Source organism: Lepidochelys olivacea, assembly GCF_965140295.1.
Source record: "Lepidochelys olivacea isolate rLepOli2 genome assembly, chromosome: 21".
NCBI classification, from domain to species: domain Eukaryota; kingdom Metazoa; phylum Chordata; order Testudines; family Cheloniidae; genus Lepidochelys; species Lepidochelys olivacea.
In genome coordinates this window covers 16,997,919-17,010,452 of record NC_140431.1, presented here as the reverse complement: position 1 = coordinate 17,010,452, position 12,534 = coordinate 16,997,919, and the positions used below count along the sequence as shown (strand labels likewise).

General features: G+C 54.6%; 1 protein-coding gene across 1 annotated transcript in view; it reads left to right on the top strand.

Moving 5' to 3' along the window:
• SORT1 (sortilin 1) overlaps positions 1-10,669 on the top strand; it is a 41,006-nt gene extending 30,337 nt beyond the window's left edge. Inside the window, exons 15-20 of the mRNA XM_084611446.1 lie at positions 3,076-3,265; positions 3,774-3,890; positions 4,534-4,642; positions 4,807-4,913; positions 5,897-6,020; positions 6,984-10,669. Of these exons, the coding sequence (XP_084467572.1) occupies positions 3,076-3,265; positions 3,774-3,890; positions 4,534-4,642; positions 4,807-4,913; positions 5,897-6,020; positions 6,984-6,998 (662 nt within the window). The 3' untranslated portion in view covers positions 6,999-10,669. The remainder of the gene's footprint in view (positions 1-3,075; positions 3,266-3,773; positions 3,891-4,533; positions 4,643-4,806; positions 4,914-5,896; positions 6,021-6,983) is intronic.
• The last annotated feature ends 1,865 nt before the right edge of the window (positions 10,670-12,534 follow it).

Sequence of the window (12,534 nt, the reverse complement as noted above, 5' to 3'; positions counted from 1 at the left end):
TCCTATTCTTCTTATAGTTAGGAAGGTTTTCCTGAGGTTTAATCTACATCTGCTGTGCTGTGGTTTGACCCCATCGCCTCTTGTCCTGCCCTCTGTGGCAAGAGAGAACAACTTTTCCCCATCTTTTTTATGGCTGCCTTCCAAGTATCTGAATACTGCTATCATGTCCCCCCTTAATCTCCTCTTTTCCAAACTAAACATACCCAGTTCCTTCAGCCTTTTCTCATATGGCTTGTGTTCCATCCCTTTGATCATCTTTGTCACTCACCTCTGGATCGTTTCCAGTTTCTCTTCATCCTTGCTAGACATTGGTGACCAAAGCTGGACACCGTACTGCAGCTGAGGCCAAACCAGCGCTGAGTAGAGCGGCACTGTCTCCTCCCATGACTTGCATGCCGTGCCTCTGTTAATGCAACCTAAAATTGCATTTGCGCTTTTTTTTTTTTTTTTTTTTGCAAGAGCATCACATTTCTGACTCATGCCGAGGTTGTGATCCACCACAGCTCCCAGATCCTTCTCAGCAGTGCTGCCGCCAAGCCGGATAGCCCCCATTCTGTATCTGTGCATTTGGTTTTTCTTCCCTAAGTGTAGCACCTCACAATTGTCTTTGTCGAATTTCATTTTGTTGTCCATAGCCCAGTCTTCCAATTTACCATGATCCCTCTGAATTTTAGTTCTATCCTCCAAAGAGTTTGCAACCCCCCCCGCATCCTCCTGCCAGCTTTGTGTTATCCGCAAACTTGATCTATTCCTACATCGAGGTCATTAATAAAAAGATGTTAAACAACACCGGACCCAGAACAGACCCCTGTGTAGGCCCACTTGAGACCTCCATCCAATCTGATTTCATTCCATTACTAGTGACTCTTTGTTTGCGGTTCTTTTAACCAATTATGTATCCACTTAATGGTAATTCTGTCAAGCCCACATTTCTCTAGCTTACCTCTCAGAATGTCATGTAGGACGTGTCAGAAGCCTTGATGAAGTCCAGGTATATTACGTCCACCACATTTCCCCCATCCGCCAAACCAGTTACCCTGTCAAAGAAGGAATCAAGCTGGTTTGGCCGGGTTTGTTCCTGGTAAACCCAGGCTGGCTGCTGGTGATCACCCTCATCCTCCAGGTTGCTGGAAATGGAATGTTTTCTACACGGCTCTACCAGCTTCTCAGGTATCGAAGTCAGGCCAACTGGTCTAAAGTTCCCCAGCTCCTTCTTTCCCCCCTTTTTAAAGATGGGCACCAGTTGGCCCTCCACCAGTCTTCCTGTCATCCAGGAGTTTACAGATACAGGTGAATAGCATCTGGCCCTGTGGACTTGAATTCATTCAGATTTGTCAGAAGATCTGACATGTTCCTTACTTATCCCGATCTGCGTCCCTTCCCCTTTACTGTCTGGGATAACTTCGGTAGTCCTCTGGCCACAGGCTGGTTTTTGTGCGAAGACTGAAGCAAAGTAGGCAATGAGCAGCTCTGCTTTCTTATAATCCGTTACCAGCTCCACTGAGCAGCGGGGATCACGCTGTCCCCGATTGATCCTTTTAGTTTGACGTATTTGTAGAACCGTCCTTGTTGTGTCTAACATTTCTTGCCAGTTTTAACTTCTTCCTTGCCTGGGTTTTCCTGATTTTGTCCCTACGCTCTTGCTATTCCCACATCTACTCCTTAGTGACATGCCCCTCCCTCCCTTCCTGGATGTCCCCTTTGGTTTGTAGATCGCTAGAAAGCTCCTTGAGCAGCCCCGCCCTAGAATGCTGCTACAGGTGGGGTAGGGCCTATGCTGTGACTCCCTTGCTGGAGCACTGCGCTCCTGCACAGAGCGGTCATTTAGAGTTTTGTTTCTGTGGCGAAACCGTGAACAGAGCGTGAAATGCTGCAGAGTCTGCCAACAGCCATGAGACTAGCTCTGGGTGTGAGCGCTGGAAGTATTGTCGTTAACCATTGCACTGCTGGTCGCTGCAGGAACACTGAGGCAGCGTGCTTAACCCGCCCGCCCAAACTCCCACACCTCTCCAGGGGGCCAAAAGCCCCAATTACCGGTGGCTAGCACCTCCAGCTTCATCCCAACCACTTCCATGACGCAGTTAGTGGCTGAGAATGCAGGGGCAGCATGCAATGGAACTTGCTGTTCACCGACCTCTGCGCTGCCCTCCTTCAGTACAAGCCTTCGCTCCCGAAACGTGACCACAGCTGTGCCGAGCCTAGGCACCGCCTTGGGTTTCAGCTTGGTGTGGAGAACATGGAGGTGTAGGGGGCTTTGTTCTAATGTGCCTGCCTCTTGCTAGTGGTTAGAGTAGGTGAGGAGGAGGACTATACTATCTGGCTTGGGCAAGGCCCAGACCCCTCGGTAAAACAGGATGCAGTGATGCTGCACGGCCCCACTGAGAGCCTCTGCTCGATGCTGCCATGGGAACATCTTGGACACTTGGTTGTCCTGAGGGTTGTATAAATGAGAGGAGTCTCCCGTGCTTGATGCAGAGCTCTGAATCTTCCCAATGTGCTAGATCTCACGGCTCCTCTGAGATGGGTGTGATGGGGGGTGACACACCCACGGCCAACAGAGCCAGGATAGAAATCAGGGATTCCTGGAGTTAATCTCATGCACTGTCCTGTAACTCCCCAGTGAGATGAGGGGTAGGCTCACCTAACTCCTGTAGGCTACTTGGTAACCAGGGTTCCCTACCAGTATTCCGAGGTCCACTGACAGCAAATGACTTCACCAGGCGGTCAAAACCCTGCAGATGTTGCTAGGGCTTTTCAGGGCAGATTTTAGTGTTGGCGGAAAGGAATGTGGTTGATGCTGGCTAAAGCAGGTGGTGTAAAATCTCTTCCCCTTCATGGCCCTGCCAGTGCCCCCAGGTATTACCCATCACTGCCTTTCCTGCGGGTGGGCAGACTGTCCTGCTTCATTGTGCCCGATTCTGTAGGAGGATGGGCTGGAATGGCCACACTCCTCTTCTTGCTTTCAGCCCTGTGACCCGTAGCTCTGGGGTTGGCAGCTGTTGCCCAGGGTCAGTTCCTGTCTTCTCAATCACATCATCTTGTGCCCGGAGTCTGATCGCCTTTCCCCTCTCGTAGGTGAGGAGGAGGACTATACTATCTGGCTGGCTCACTCCAGCGAGCCTGGCAGCCGCACTGATGGCTGCGTTCTGGGCTATAAGGAGCAATACCTGCGTCTCCGCAAGTCATCTGTCTGTCAGAATGGCCGGGATTACGTGATGATCAAGCAGCCCTCTGTCTGCCCGTGCACGCTGGAGGACTACCTCTGGTATGGCGAGCAAAGGCTCGCTCGCCTTGCATGGCGAGGGGCGACATCTGCTCTGCTGAGGTTACTAGAGTGGCCCTGCATCGGGTGGCGTGCTCGTCTGGGACTCTGGTGGTGGCATAGGAGCTGCCTTTGCGCGGGACCCGCTCGTGTGGATCGTCTGGCCCGGTCGGCGCGTAGGGTTTGTCTCAGAGCATCAGCTAGTGAGTAGGGATCCCGCTCCAGTGCCTGGTGAAGGCAAACCCACTCGGAATGCACCATACATGGTGCCATGCTATAACTAGGGGGTGGGGGCCCCCAACCAGACACTGACTTTCCTGTGGTGCATGTGGGAGTGCCAAGAGCTGACCCGCAGGCCTGGCACAGCCTGTATCCACTTGGCTAGAAGAGTCCGCTGCAGGTGCTCCAGGACTGCCTGTGTTAACGCTCTAGCCGGCTAGCTGAAGGGCCCCCGAGCCATCGCTCAGTGTGTCACTCATGCCCGTCTCTGCTTTTTGTCCTTGCGCTGCAGCGATTTTGGCTATTTCCGCCCTGAAAACCAGTCTGTCTGTGTGGAGCAGCCGGAGCTGAAGGGCCACGACCTGGAGTTCTGTCTCTATGGCAGGCAGGAGCTGCTGAAGACTAGAGGGTAAAGTGGCTTTTTAACAGGGTCGCTCAGCAACCACTAGCCCTAGATAGGGGCAGAAGCAGCAGCAGCGTGTCAGGGACTCCTGGGAGCAGGGGGATAAATCTTGGTGCTACCATGGCACCGTACTCCCAGTGTGTAGGGCTACAGGGTGGGAATTAGGAGGACCTGGGTTCTGTGCCAGGCTGTGTCACCAATTCCTGCTCTGGGCAACGATGATACTTCCCAGCCTGGCCCCAGGGCTTTGGAACAAGTGCTGCTGTAGCATATTCGAATGGGAAACTGCCCTTCTGGTCCTTGGAGGCCAGCGCTGGGCACACAGAATGGATGTGGATACGGATGCCCCTGCTGCTGGCCCTGTGCTGTTTGTGCGGGCAGTCGGTCACGGAGCCAGACCTCAGGGGAGCCTGCCTAGCTTCAGAAGGCTGTTCCTCTGGCCCCCTGGCAGGTTAGGGCTGGAGTTCCCCCAGCAGGTCTGGGTGCAGTTTTTGATCCTGGCTAGGAAACCACGTTGCTCTGCACGCTTTCTGCCCATCCCGGGGTGGGGTTGATGTCTCCAGGAATGGCCGGGCAATCTCTGAGCTGGCCTGGGAAGCTCCCTCCTGATCATCAGGTCCTGCAGGTGCTTTCTTCCCTGACATTCCAGGTACCGTAAGATCCCGGGAGACAAATGTAGCGGTGGGAAGAGTCCGAGCCGTGAGGTGACGGACCTGAAGAGGAAATGCACAAGCAACTTGTTGACTCCCAGCCAGCTGGTAGGTGATAGCAAACCATGTGGGGAGCCAGCCAATACCAGACTGTGAAATGCTTTGGGATCCTTGGGGCTACAAGGTTCTTGTACAAACGCCAGGTACCGGAGCAGTCTTGGTTTAAGTTTCATGTGTTGTGAATGTAGTAAAGCTTTTCTCTTTCTCTGCAGTCTGCTGCGTCCAGCTCCGCTCCCGTAATCCTGGCTGCTGTGGGCGTGATGCTCCTCACCATCATAGCTGGAGTCCTGATCATTAAGAAATACGTCTGTGGGGGCAGGTGAGGTTTGGGAGGGGTTTCACATGCAGTCGCTCTGTGTGAAGTATTACACATCTCATAGATCTTAAAGCCGGAAGGGACCATCGTGATCATCTAGTCTGACTTCCTGCATGTCACAGGCCACACAACCTCACTCAGCCACCCACTCCTGTAACAGACCCCTAAACCTTGCTGAGTGACTGATGTGCTCAAATCATGCTTTAAAGACTGTGAGTTGCAGAGAATCCACCATTGACACTACTTTAAACCTACAAGTGACCCGTGCCCCAGGCTGCAGAGGAAGGCGGAAAAACCCCAGGGTCTCTGCCAATCTGAGCTGGGGAAAAATTCCCTCCCAACCCCAAATCTGGTGATTACTTAGACCCTGAGCATGTGGGCAAGACCCACCAGCCAGACACCTGGGAAGTAATTCTCTGTAGTAATTCAGAGCTTTCCCCATCTAGTGTCCCGTCACCAGCCCAGTGAGCGATGGGCCACATGCCATCGCAGGCCATCTCATCGCACCATCTCCTCCATAAACTGATCCAGCTCAATCTTGAAGCCAGTTGGGTTTTTTGCCCCCTCAGCAGGTTCGGCCATGCTGCAATCCAAAGTGTGAGTGCAGCTCCCTGGCCAAAAGCAGCAGTGTCGGCCGGTGGCACAGGCTCCGGCGCAGGCTGTCGGAGATCCCGGCCTCCTGCTCATGTTGCTAGTGGTTGTATCGCAGACTGCAGCGTAGGCATATCCTGAGATGGCTCTGACATCTACCAGCTTCAGTTAAGCGAAGCTCGTTAGTGGTAAGCAGCTCCTGTGTCCTGTCTGCAGTCACTAACCATTCCACTGCAGAGTACGGGGCATCGTAAAGGCCTGGAATTCTTCCCCCAGTGCTGGCTGCTGTCCTTGCCAAGCTCCTAGGGCATTAGAAGGTCTTGCTGTTTGACATGCCAGAGGTGCCGAAAGACAGCATGGCGTGTCCCTGACCCCCGTGTCTGCTCCACCCCCAGGTTCCTGGTCCATCGCTATTCCGTCCTGCAGCAGCATGCAGAGGCGAATGGGGTGGAAGGGGTTGATGCTCTGGAGGCAGCCAGCCCTGCAAATAAAGGGGGCTACCATGACGATTCTGATGAGGTAGGTGATGCAGATGCAGCGGAGAGCAGCGCTTGAGCACGGCATGTCCTCGGTGTCCTGGGGAAGCAGGGCTTGAGCTGGGATGGGGTTAAAAATGGATGCTGCTCCTGTGCAGTGGGGGGGCTGAATGTCAGGGCCATATGAAATGCCCCTTTGTCTGAGCAGTCCTGCAGCCCACAGCCACCAGCAAAGGGAACGTAGGGCTGCCGCTGGAGAACCTCCTCCCTCTGTGTCATCCCCAGGCTTCAGGAGGCCAGGCTGGTCAGGGCTGAACTGCTGGGGTTGGCCTGCTTGCAGAATGAAGGCCCTGAGCCGGGCCGGGGAGCAGCTCCAGCCAAAGGAGCCCTTGGGGGGCTGGGGGGGCAGGCCAGTGAGTTCTGAATGGGGCAGCTGGTGGGCTGGAATGTCTTCAGTGGCTTGAAGAATACTTGATCTTGGGTCTCCCACTCGGCCTCGATGCGGCGGGGCTAGTTCACAAGTGTCTCTGAAAGCCACCCCCTGTGGGCTGAATGGCCTGCAGGAAATGAGTCCGTCCCAGTCCTGTTCCTAGGTGGTCTTTCTGAGAGAATAGCGCAGCGGGACAGTGGACACTGCCCCCACCCCCAGGCCCTCTGGCCCAGGAAGCCACATGGCACATGTGAGAACCTTGCACTGCAGTAGTGCCCATCCTGTCGATAACGGGATGTCTGTCCTGGGGCCGACAGGCCGAGGAGCCGGCTTGTGCTGTCCTGGTGGCTTCGCCCACCATCCAAGCTATCACACAGGCTGAGACCTTCACACAGTGCTGTGCTCCCAGTGGCCTTGTGGCTTCCTGAGCATGGGGGGACGGCAGCAGGCGGGGTGTCCCATTCTTTCCTGTTCCCAGGGCAGGAGGGGAGTGGTCCTGGGCTGGGATCAGGCTGAGATGGGGGAGGCTCTGGCGCTGTCTGCCCTGAGGGCTGAGCGCTCGTGTTCTCTCCTCAGGACCTCCTGGAGTAGGGGCACGCCGCTGCTCGCTGGCACTGGGACAAGTGGGTTTGGACGCCGCCACGGATCTGCAGAACAGCAACCGCCTCCTCCAGCCCACGCTTCTCCGCGCTGGCTGCCTGGGTCCCTTTCCGAGGAGCTCCGTGCTCCAGCCGCTTCCCTTGAGACTGTCCAGAGCCGGTGGGGGCGGGCGGGGCGGGCTTAATTTGTCTTTATTGTAATGAGATTTCTTTCCAGCTTTTTGGTTTTTAAGGAAGACTAAATAGGAAGGTGAAACCAGCATTTCCCTAAGCACTAAGCATTACAAAGGTGCAATTCACCCTGCTGCAGAGAGAAGGCTCTTAACTCCAGCGTCACCCCTCGGGGCTCATCTCTGCCTCGGCGTGGCCTGGGCAGAGCTGCTGCCAGCACTGGCCTACCACCATCACTTCACCTAGCATGGGCAGGCCTCGGGATTCCCGCCAGGACAGCATGTCGCTGAGCCAGCGCCCCGCAGGGCCACGTGCCAAAACGAGGGGGGCGGGTGCCTCGGATTTCTTCATCAGAGGAGTGATTGGATGAAACCAACGCAGCGCGTAAAGTTGAGTTCATCTCCGCCCCAGGAGTAACTGCTGTGACTGGCCCTTGTGGAACCAAAGCACTGAACTGGGAAAGCACTGTATCTGCAAACACCGGCGTTAGCAGCAGGGGAGGGAAAGGGGTTGTTTTCAGTTCTAGGAATAAGTGCAGCAGAAAACTTGGTAGGAATAAATCTCCTGCGTGCTGGTGTGTTCTTCAGGGCGGTGGGAAGCGTGTTCCAGGTGGATCTGTGCACTGAAATGTCAGTGCTCTGGCAAAGAGCCCCAGGGCTTCGTTTAAGGGGGCGGAAGAGAGAGGCTCCTACTTTTCGAACATCTGCCTGTCCCGTCCCGCCCCAAAGCGATAGGAAACCAGCTGTTTGGTAGCTCCTAGAGCTGCTGTTGATGTGGCCAGGCCTGGCGGTGGCTCGCAGGCACTCTGGCAATTACAAACAGGATCTTCAGTGCCCTGCCCTTCCCAGTGGTACCGCGTTTGGGTGTGATGTCGCCTGACAAACTGTAAGCTGCTGCTCTAGGTGCAGTTCCACTCGGCCGAGTACACTGCGCAGTGTGTCCATGTCCCTTTTTAAATGTCCAGTTGTCCCCTGCAATAGATGCTGCCCCGCTGATTGCGGAGGGGGTGTCTGGTTGGCCTTTGCACTTGGAGGGCTGGGTGATAAAAAGTGAATGTATAGAACAGTCTGACAGATATGACTGGTGTTTGTTCTCCAGGGCTGGGTCCCAGTAAGCTGCCATTCATCCGGTGCATTGTTAGGCCCCAGCATAGGCCAAGATGCAAGGAGCACCGTTCGACCCCAGGCCCGCAGGAGACAGGAGTCTCAAGGACTGGTATTTTTCAAACTTGGCTTATTTGAACTGAGCCAGGGTTTGTCTAGAATTGTCCAGGTCCCTGTCCCATTAGCAGCTTCCCCTCGACTTGGCTCTTCTTGGCCATGTTAAACCCATTTATTGCAACTCTTCTCGTTGCTAAGTCCCAGCCTTGGCAGGGCCTTAGGCATTGCTCTGCTCAGCATTGCAGCACCAGCTGACTTAGGAGCATAATGTTTTCCAGGGAGCTTGGGGTCTGTCTGGCAGACGTAGGGCTGGAGTGTCTACACTCATTTGTGACCCCAGGTTCAGAAGTCTTGAACCCTGGGTCCCAGCCTGAGCTCCAGCATCTACTGCAATATGCAGGCCTGAGTCCAGCCACCCTCATCCCAGGCTTCCTAGTTCCTTCCTTAACCATGGCCACTGGAGCTCTGTGTTCGTGGGGCAGCATGCGAAAACATGACTGTCCAAGGGACAAAATAAATTTGGCCCGCAGGATAGTGGGTGCTTTTGGCAGACTCCCGGAGCGTGAGCCCAGGGGGGCTGTGTCTATACTGCAAAGTAATAGGGTTTGAACCCTGGGTCCCAGCTTGACTCGGGCTCTCATACTCCACCACTGTGGGATCCTGGGTCCAAACCCTGGGTTAGCGTGATTTGTGTGTAGACGAAAGGGGGGTTAAGCTTGAGCCTGAGTTCGAACCCTGGGCTTACACTGTAGTGTAGATGTACTCTTAGGCTCCTGAGTTTCACTGAAAGACAATAGGACTTAGGCTCCTAAGTTAGGTGTTGCAACAAGGAGTGGAGCAGCCCTTAAATACCTTCACAGAAATCTGGCTCTAAGCTACCAAACTCTTGTTACCCTGGGGCTTTCCTTTAAAAACTTACAGGCAGAGCCATGCCATTCCTGTGGCCACTAGAAAGCGCTGTTTCCCTGGGTACAGCTGGAAGGCTGCTCTCCGAAGCTGTGCTATGTTTTGGAGTAGCCTGTTGTAAGGGAGCGGATGCTCTCTGGCTAAGAGAGAGGCTGCTCGGTGGTGAAGGCAGATCTGGGTGCATTTTCCTGGGCAACACATTGCCCAACTCTACCCTCGTCCCCCCGTATCCGTCAGGTCGTGTAGAATAGGAAAGAAGTAGCTTAGCCTGTTTGCCTGGAGAGTTTCTGGCTCCCAGACTTGGTTTAGCAAAATTTCTTTTTAAAGAATGAGTTTTTGGGGAGCTTTTTCCGTTAGAATTTGACTAGCAGCCAAATAGCCGCAGCTGGCCAAAGCTCCAGGAGAAGGTCCAGGTCCACGTTCCTCGCCAGCTGGGAACAAAGGCTGAAGAATAAATGAGAGGTGGCTGCTGTGTCTCTGGGAGTCTCCAGCAGACTGTCTCAGCACAGACATCTGGGGCAGAATCAGATGGCCATGGCTCTTAGCGCTCCAGGTGCCAGCCTTCGAGGGGAAACGGAAGCAGAGCATTTGGGGGACGAGCTGGTCGGCTGCATGAATGTAAAATTCTGGCTACGAATTCTCATGCTCTTGAGACCAGCCTGTTCTGAAGGAGCATTCTCATCTACAGGCTGTCGAGGAAGCTGGTAAACACTGTGGTTCTCTTTTGCACACCCCCTTCCCTATTTCCTGCCCCCAAACCCATCAGCCTTGCTGTTCATTACGCACGTGGTACATTGGTGCGGAGAGCACCTGCCCCCCGGGAAGCTCGTGCTCCAACGGGGTGAAGGCAGCCCTGGGGAGAGACAAATTACATTTTTCTGGTGGGCGATGGTGCATTTCCCACGTGCCAGTGGCCTCGCTGTGTCATGCAACAGCAGCCTTCCTCTCCCTGAGCAAAGCGCACTGATAATGCTGCAGCTCTGTCCCTGCTGAATGGTTGCTGCCGGAGCACTTCCCTGGGGATGCTGCTGTCATGTGGCATTAAGCCCAATGCTGCCCCAGTACCCTTGGTTTACCAGCGTGGCTGTAGGGCAGATCAACACAGGGATGCTGTGCCAGGTAGCCAGCCCGTGCTATGTCCCCATGAACTGAAGCCAGAGCCCCTGCCCTCCCATGGAGAGTATCTCGGGGCCCAGGTCCAGGGAAGGCACACGGGACGGGATGAAGGTGTGTGGAGTGTTCTGTAAACAAACCTGGCTGGGGTATAACTTTATACTAGAGAGACACGGTGCGGAGGGGGTCTTTTATCGGACCAACATCTGTTGGTGAGAGAGAAGTCAGGGCTGGGGAATGACTTTGTACTGGGATTTTTCTGTATATTTGCAATATTTGGGTTAGAAATAAAAATCAAATGGAATTTATGTGACCTGCTCTGTGGACTGCCTTACTGTGGGAGCAGGAGGGGCTGGCTCCTGCTAGACTCCTCTAAAGTGCCCTCTCCCGCCTGGCCCAGCGACACACCTTAGCAGACCCCTGGGCACTGTGACAAACACTAGCTGCTTTCTCCCAGGCCCAGCTCCCCACCAGCTCCAGGCTGATTTCTGAACATGACTAGCCCCTGTAACACACTGTCAGGGGATAGCGGCACGTCAGTCTTTAGCCGTGTGCCCCTCTTAATGGCTCCAGTAAGCCTGTTATTCCGGTGGCCACTTCCCTGGTTAATGCACTTCTCTGGGAATGCACTGATGTCAATAAAATGTACAGTTGATTAGTCCTGTTGATTCTCTGTCTTACCAGTGGCAGAAAAACTCCCCTTCCTTTGCTCACATGATCCTTCTGCCCTGCAGAGAGAGGCAGGCTTCCATGTCTGGCGTCCGTCTGTAAGGGGAGCTGCATAAAAGCAGTGAGGTCTTGCCCTTGAGGCGGGCAGCCTGGGAGCAGGGCATTGGGAGGCTGTGCCTGTCATGGATGTGGGGGAGTCCAGGCCCTGCACCCCTCTTCCTGGGATTCACTGAGACTCTCAGCAGTAAAACAGAAGGTTTATTGAACAATAGGAACACAGTCTCAAACAGAGCTTGTGGGTACAAGTCAAGTCCTTCTGGGGGAGCAGGGAGCTTAGACCCCAGCCCTGGGGTTCCCTGCGTTCCACCACCCAGCCCCAAACTGAAACTAAACCCCCCCAGCAGGCTCCCTCCTGCAGCCTTTGTCCACATTCCTGGGCAGAGGTGTTATCTCCTCCTCCTCGCTCAGGTTACCGGCTCTCAGGTCTCCCATTGAAACTCCCCTGCCACATTCCCAGGTCAACACTCCCCCCTCCCTGCTGCATCACAGCGCTGCGGGCCAAGGCCACTAGTGCTGGAGGCCTTGGGGAATTGTTGGGAGTCTGATGAGGGCTCATACCAAAGCAGGTGGCTATTGGGTGAGTGTAGAGGCCAGAACTGATCCATTCCGCCCCTCCCCTTCCAGGGTCTAACTCAGGAGCCCACTGCACGACTCCCCAGGGCAGCTTGTCCCTGGGCAACTCCCCAGGGCTTTTGAAAGGAAAAGCTACTTTCGTGTTTTGAAAACCTATTGACAGAAGGGTCCAGGGCTTTGTGCAGCCACTGTACAAACCACGTCCCTGTGCGCTGTAGAAAGCCAGTTCCACAGCAGGCGTGGTCTGCTGCTGAACTTCCATTTGTTTGTTACTGTCGCACCTAGGAGACCTGCTCAGGGACGGGATCCCCCGTGTAGGGGAACAAAAAGACTGTCCCTGCCCTAAGGCACCGGTGGTCCTGTACTGTGTGCACTAGACACCTATGGGCTCTTTCAGAACCTGTTCGTATTGTGGTAGCTGCCTCCTAGCCCAAGTAGATAGACCTGTGCTAGTAGGCAGTGGTGGAGGCTAGCCACCTGAGCTCAGACCCAACCGGCCCCTGGATCTGAGTTCCGGTGGTTGTGGAGCAGGACCCCATTGTGCTAGGCGCTGTACAAATGTTAGCAATCTCGTTCTTGTTTTCTCAGCATTCACTGAGCTGCTCTGGCACCCAGCAAGGCTGGGGATGGGGTCTCCCAGCAGGCACTTCAGGAGGCGTGGGAGCTCAGTCTAATTTCGAGTCGGTTAAGAGATGACTGTTCTGGCCAGTGATACCCAGGGAGACATTACCTGTGATTCAGGGTCTGTAACTGAGCACCCCAGAGCCTAGCAGGATCCAGGGGCTTCCACTCCCAGATTAAGTTAACATCAAATGGGAAAGAAGACATAACTTCTCAAGGGTGATTAACTGCAGGAGCAGTGTAGGCAGGTGTTAG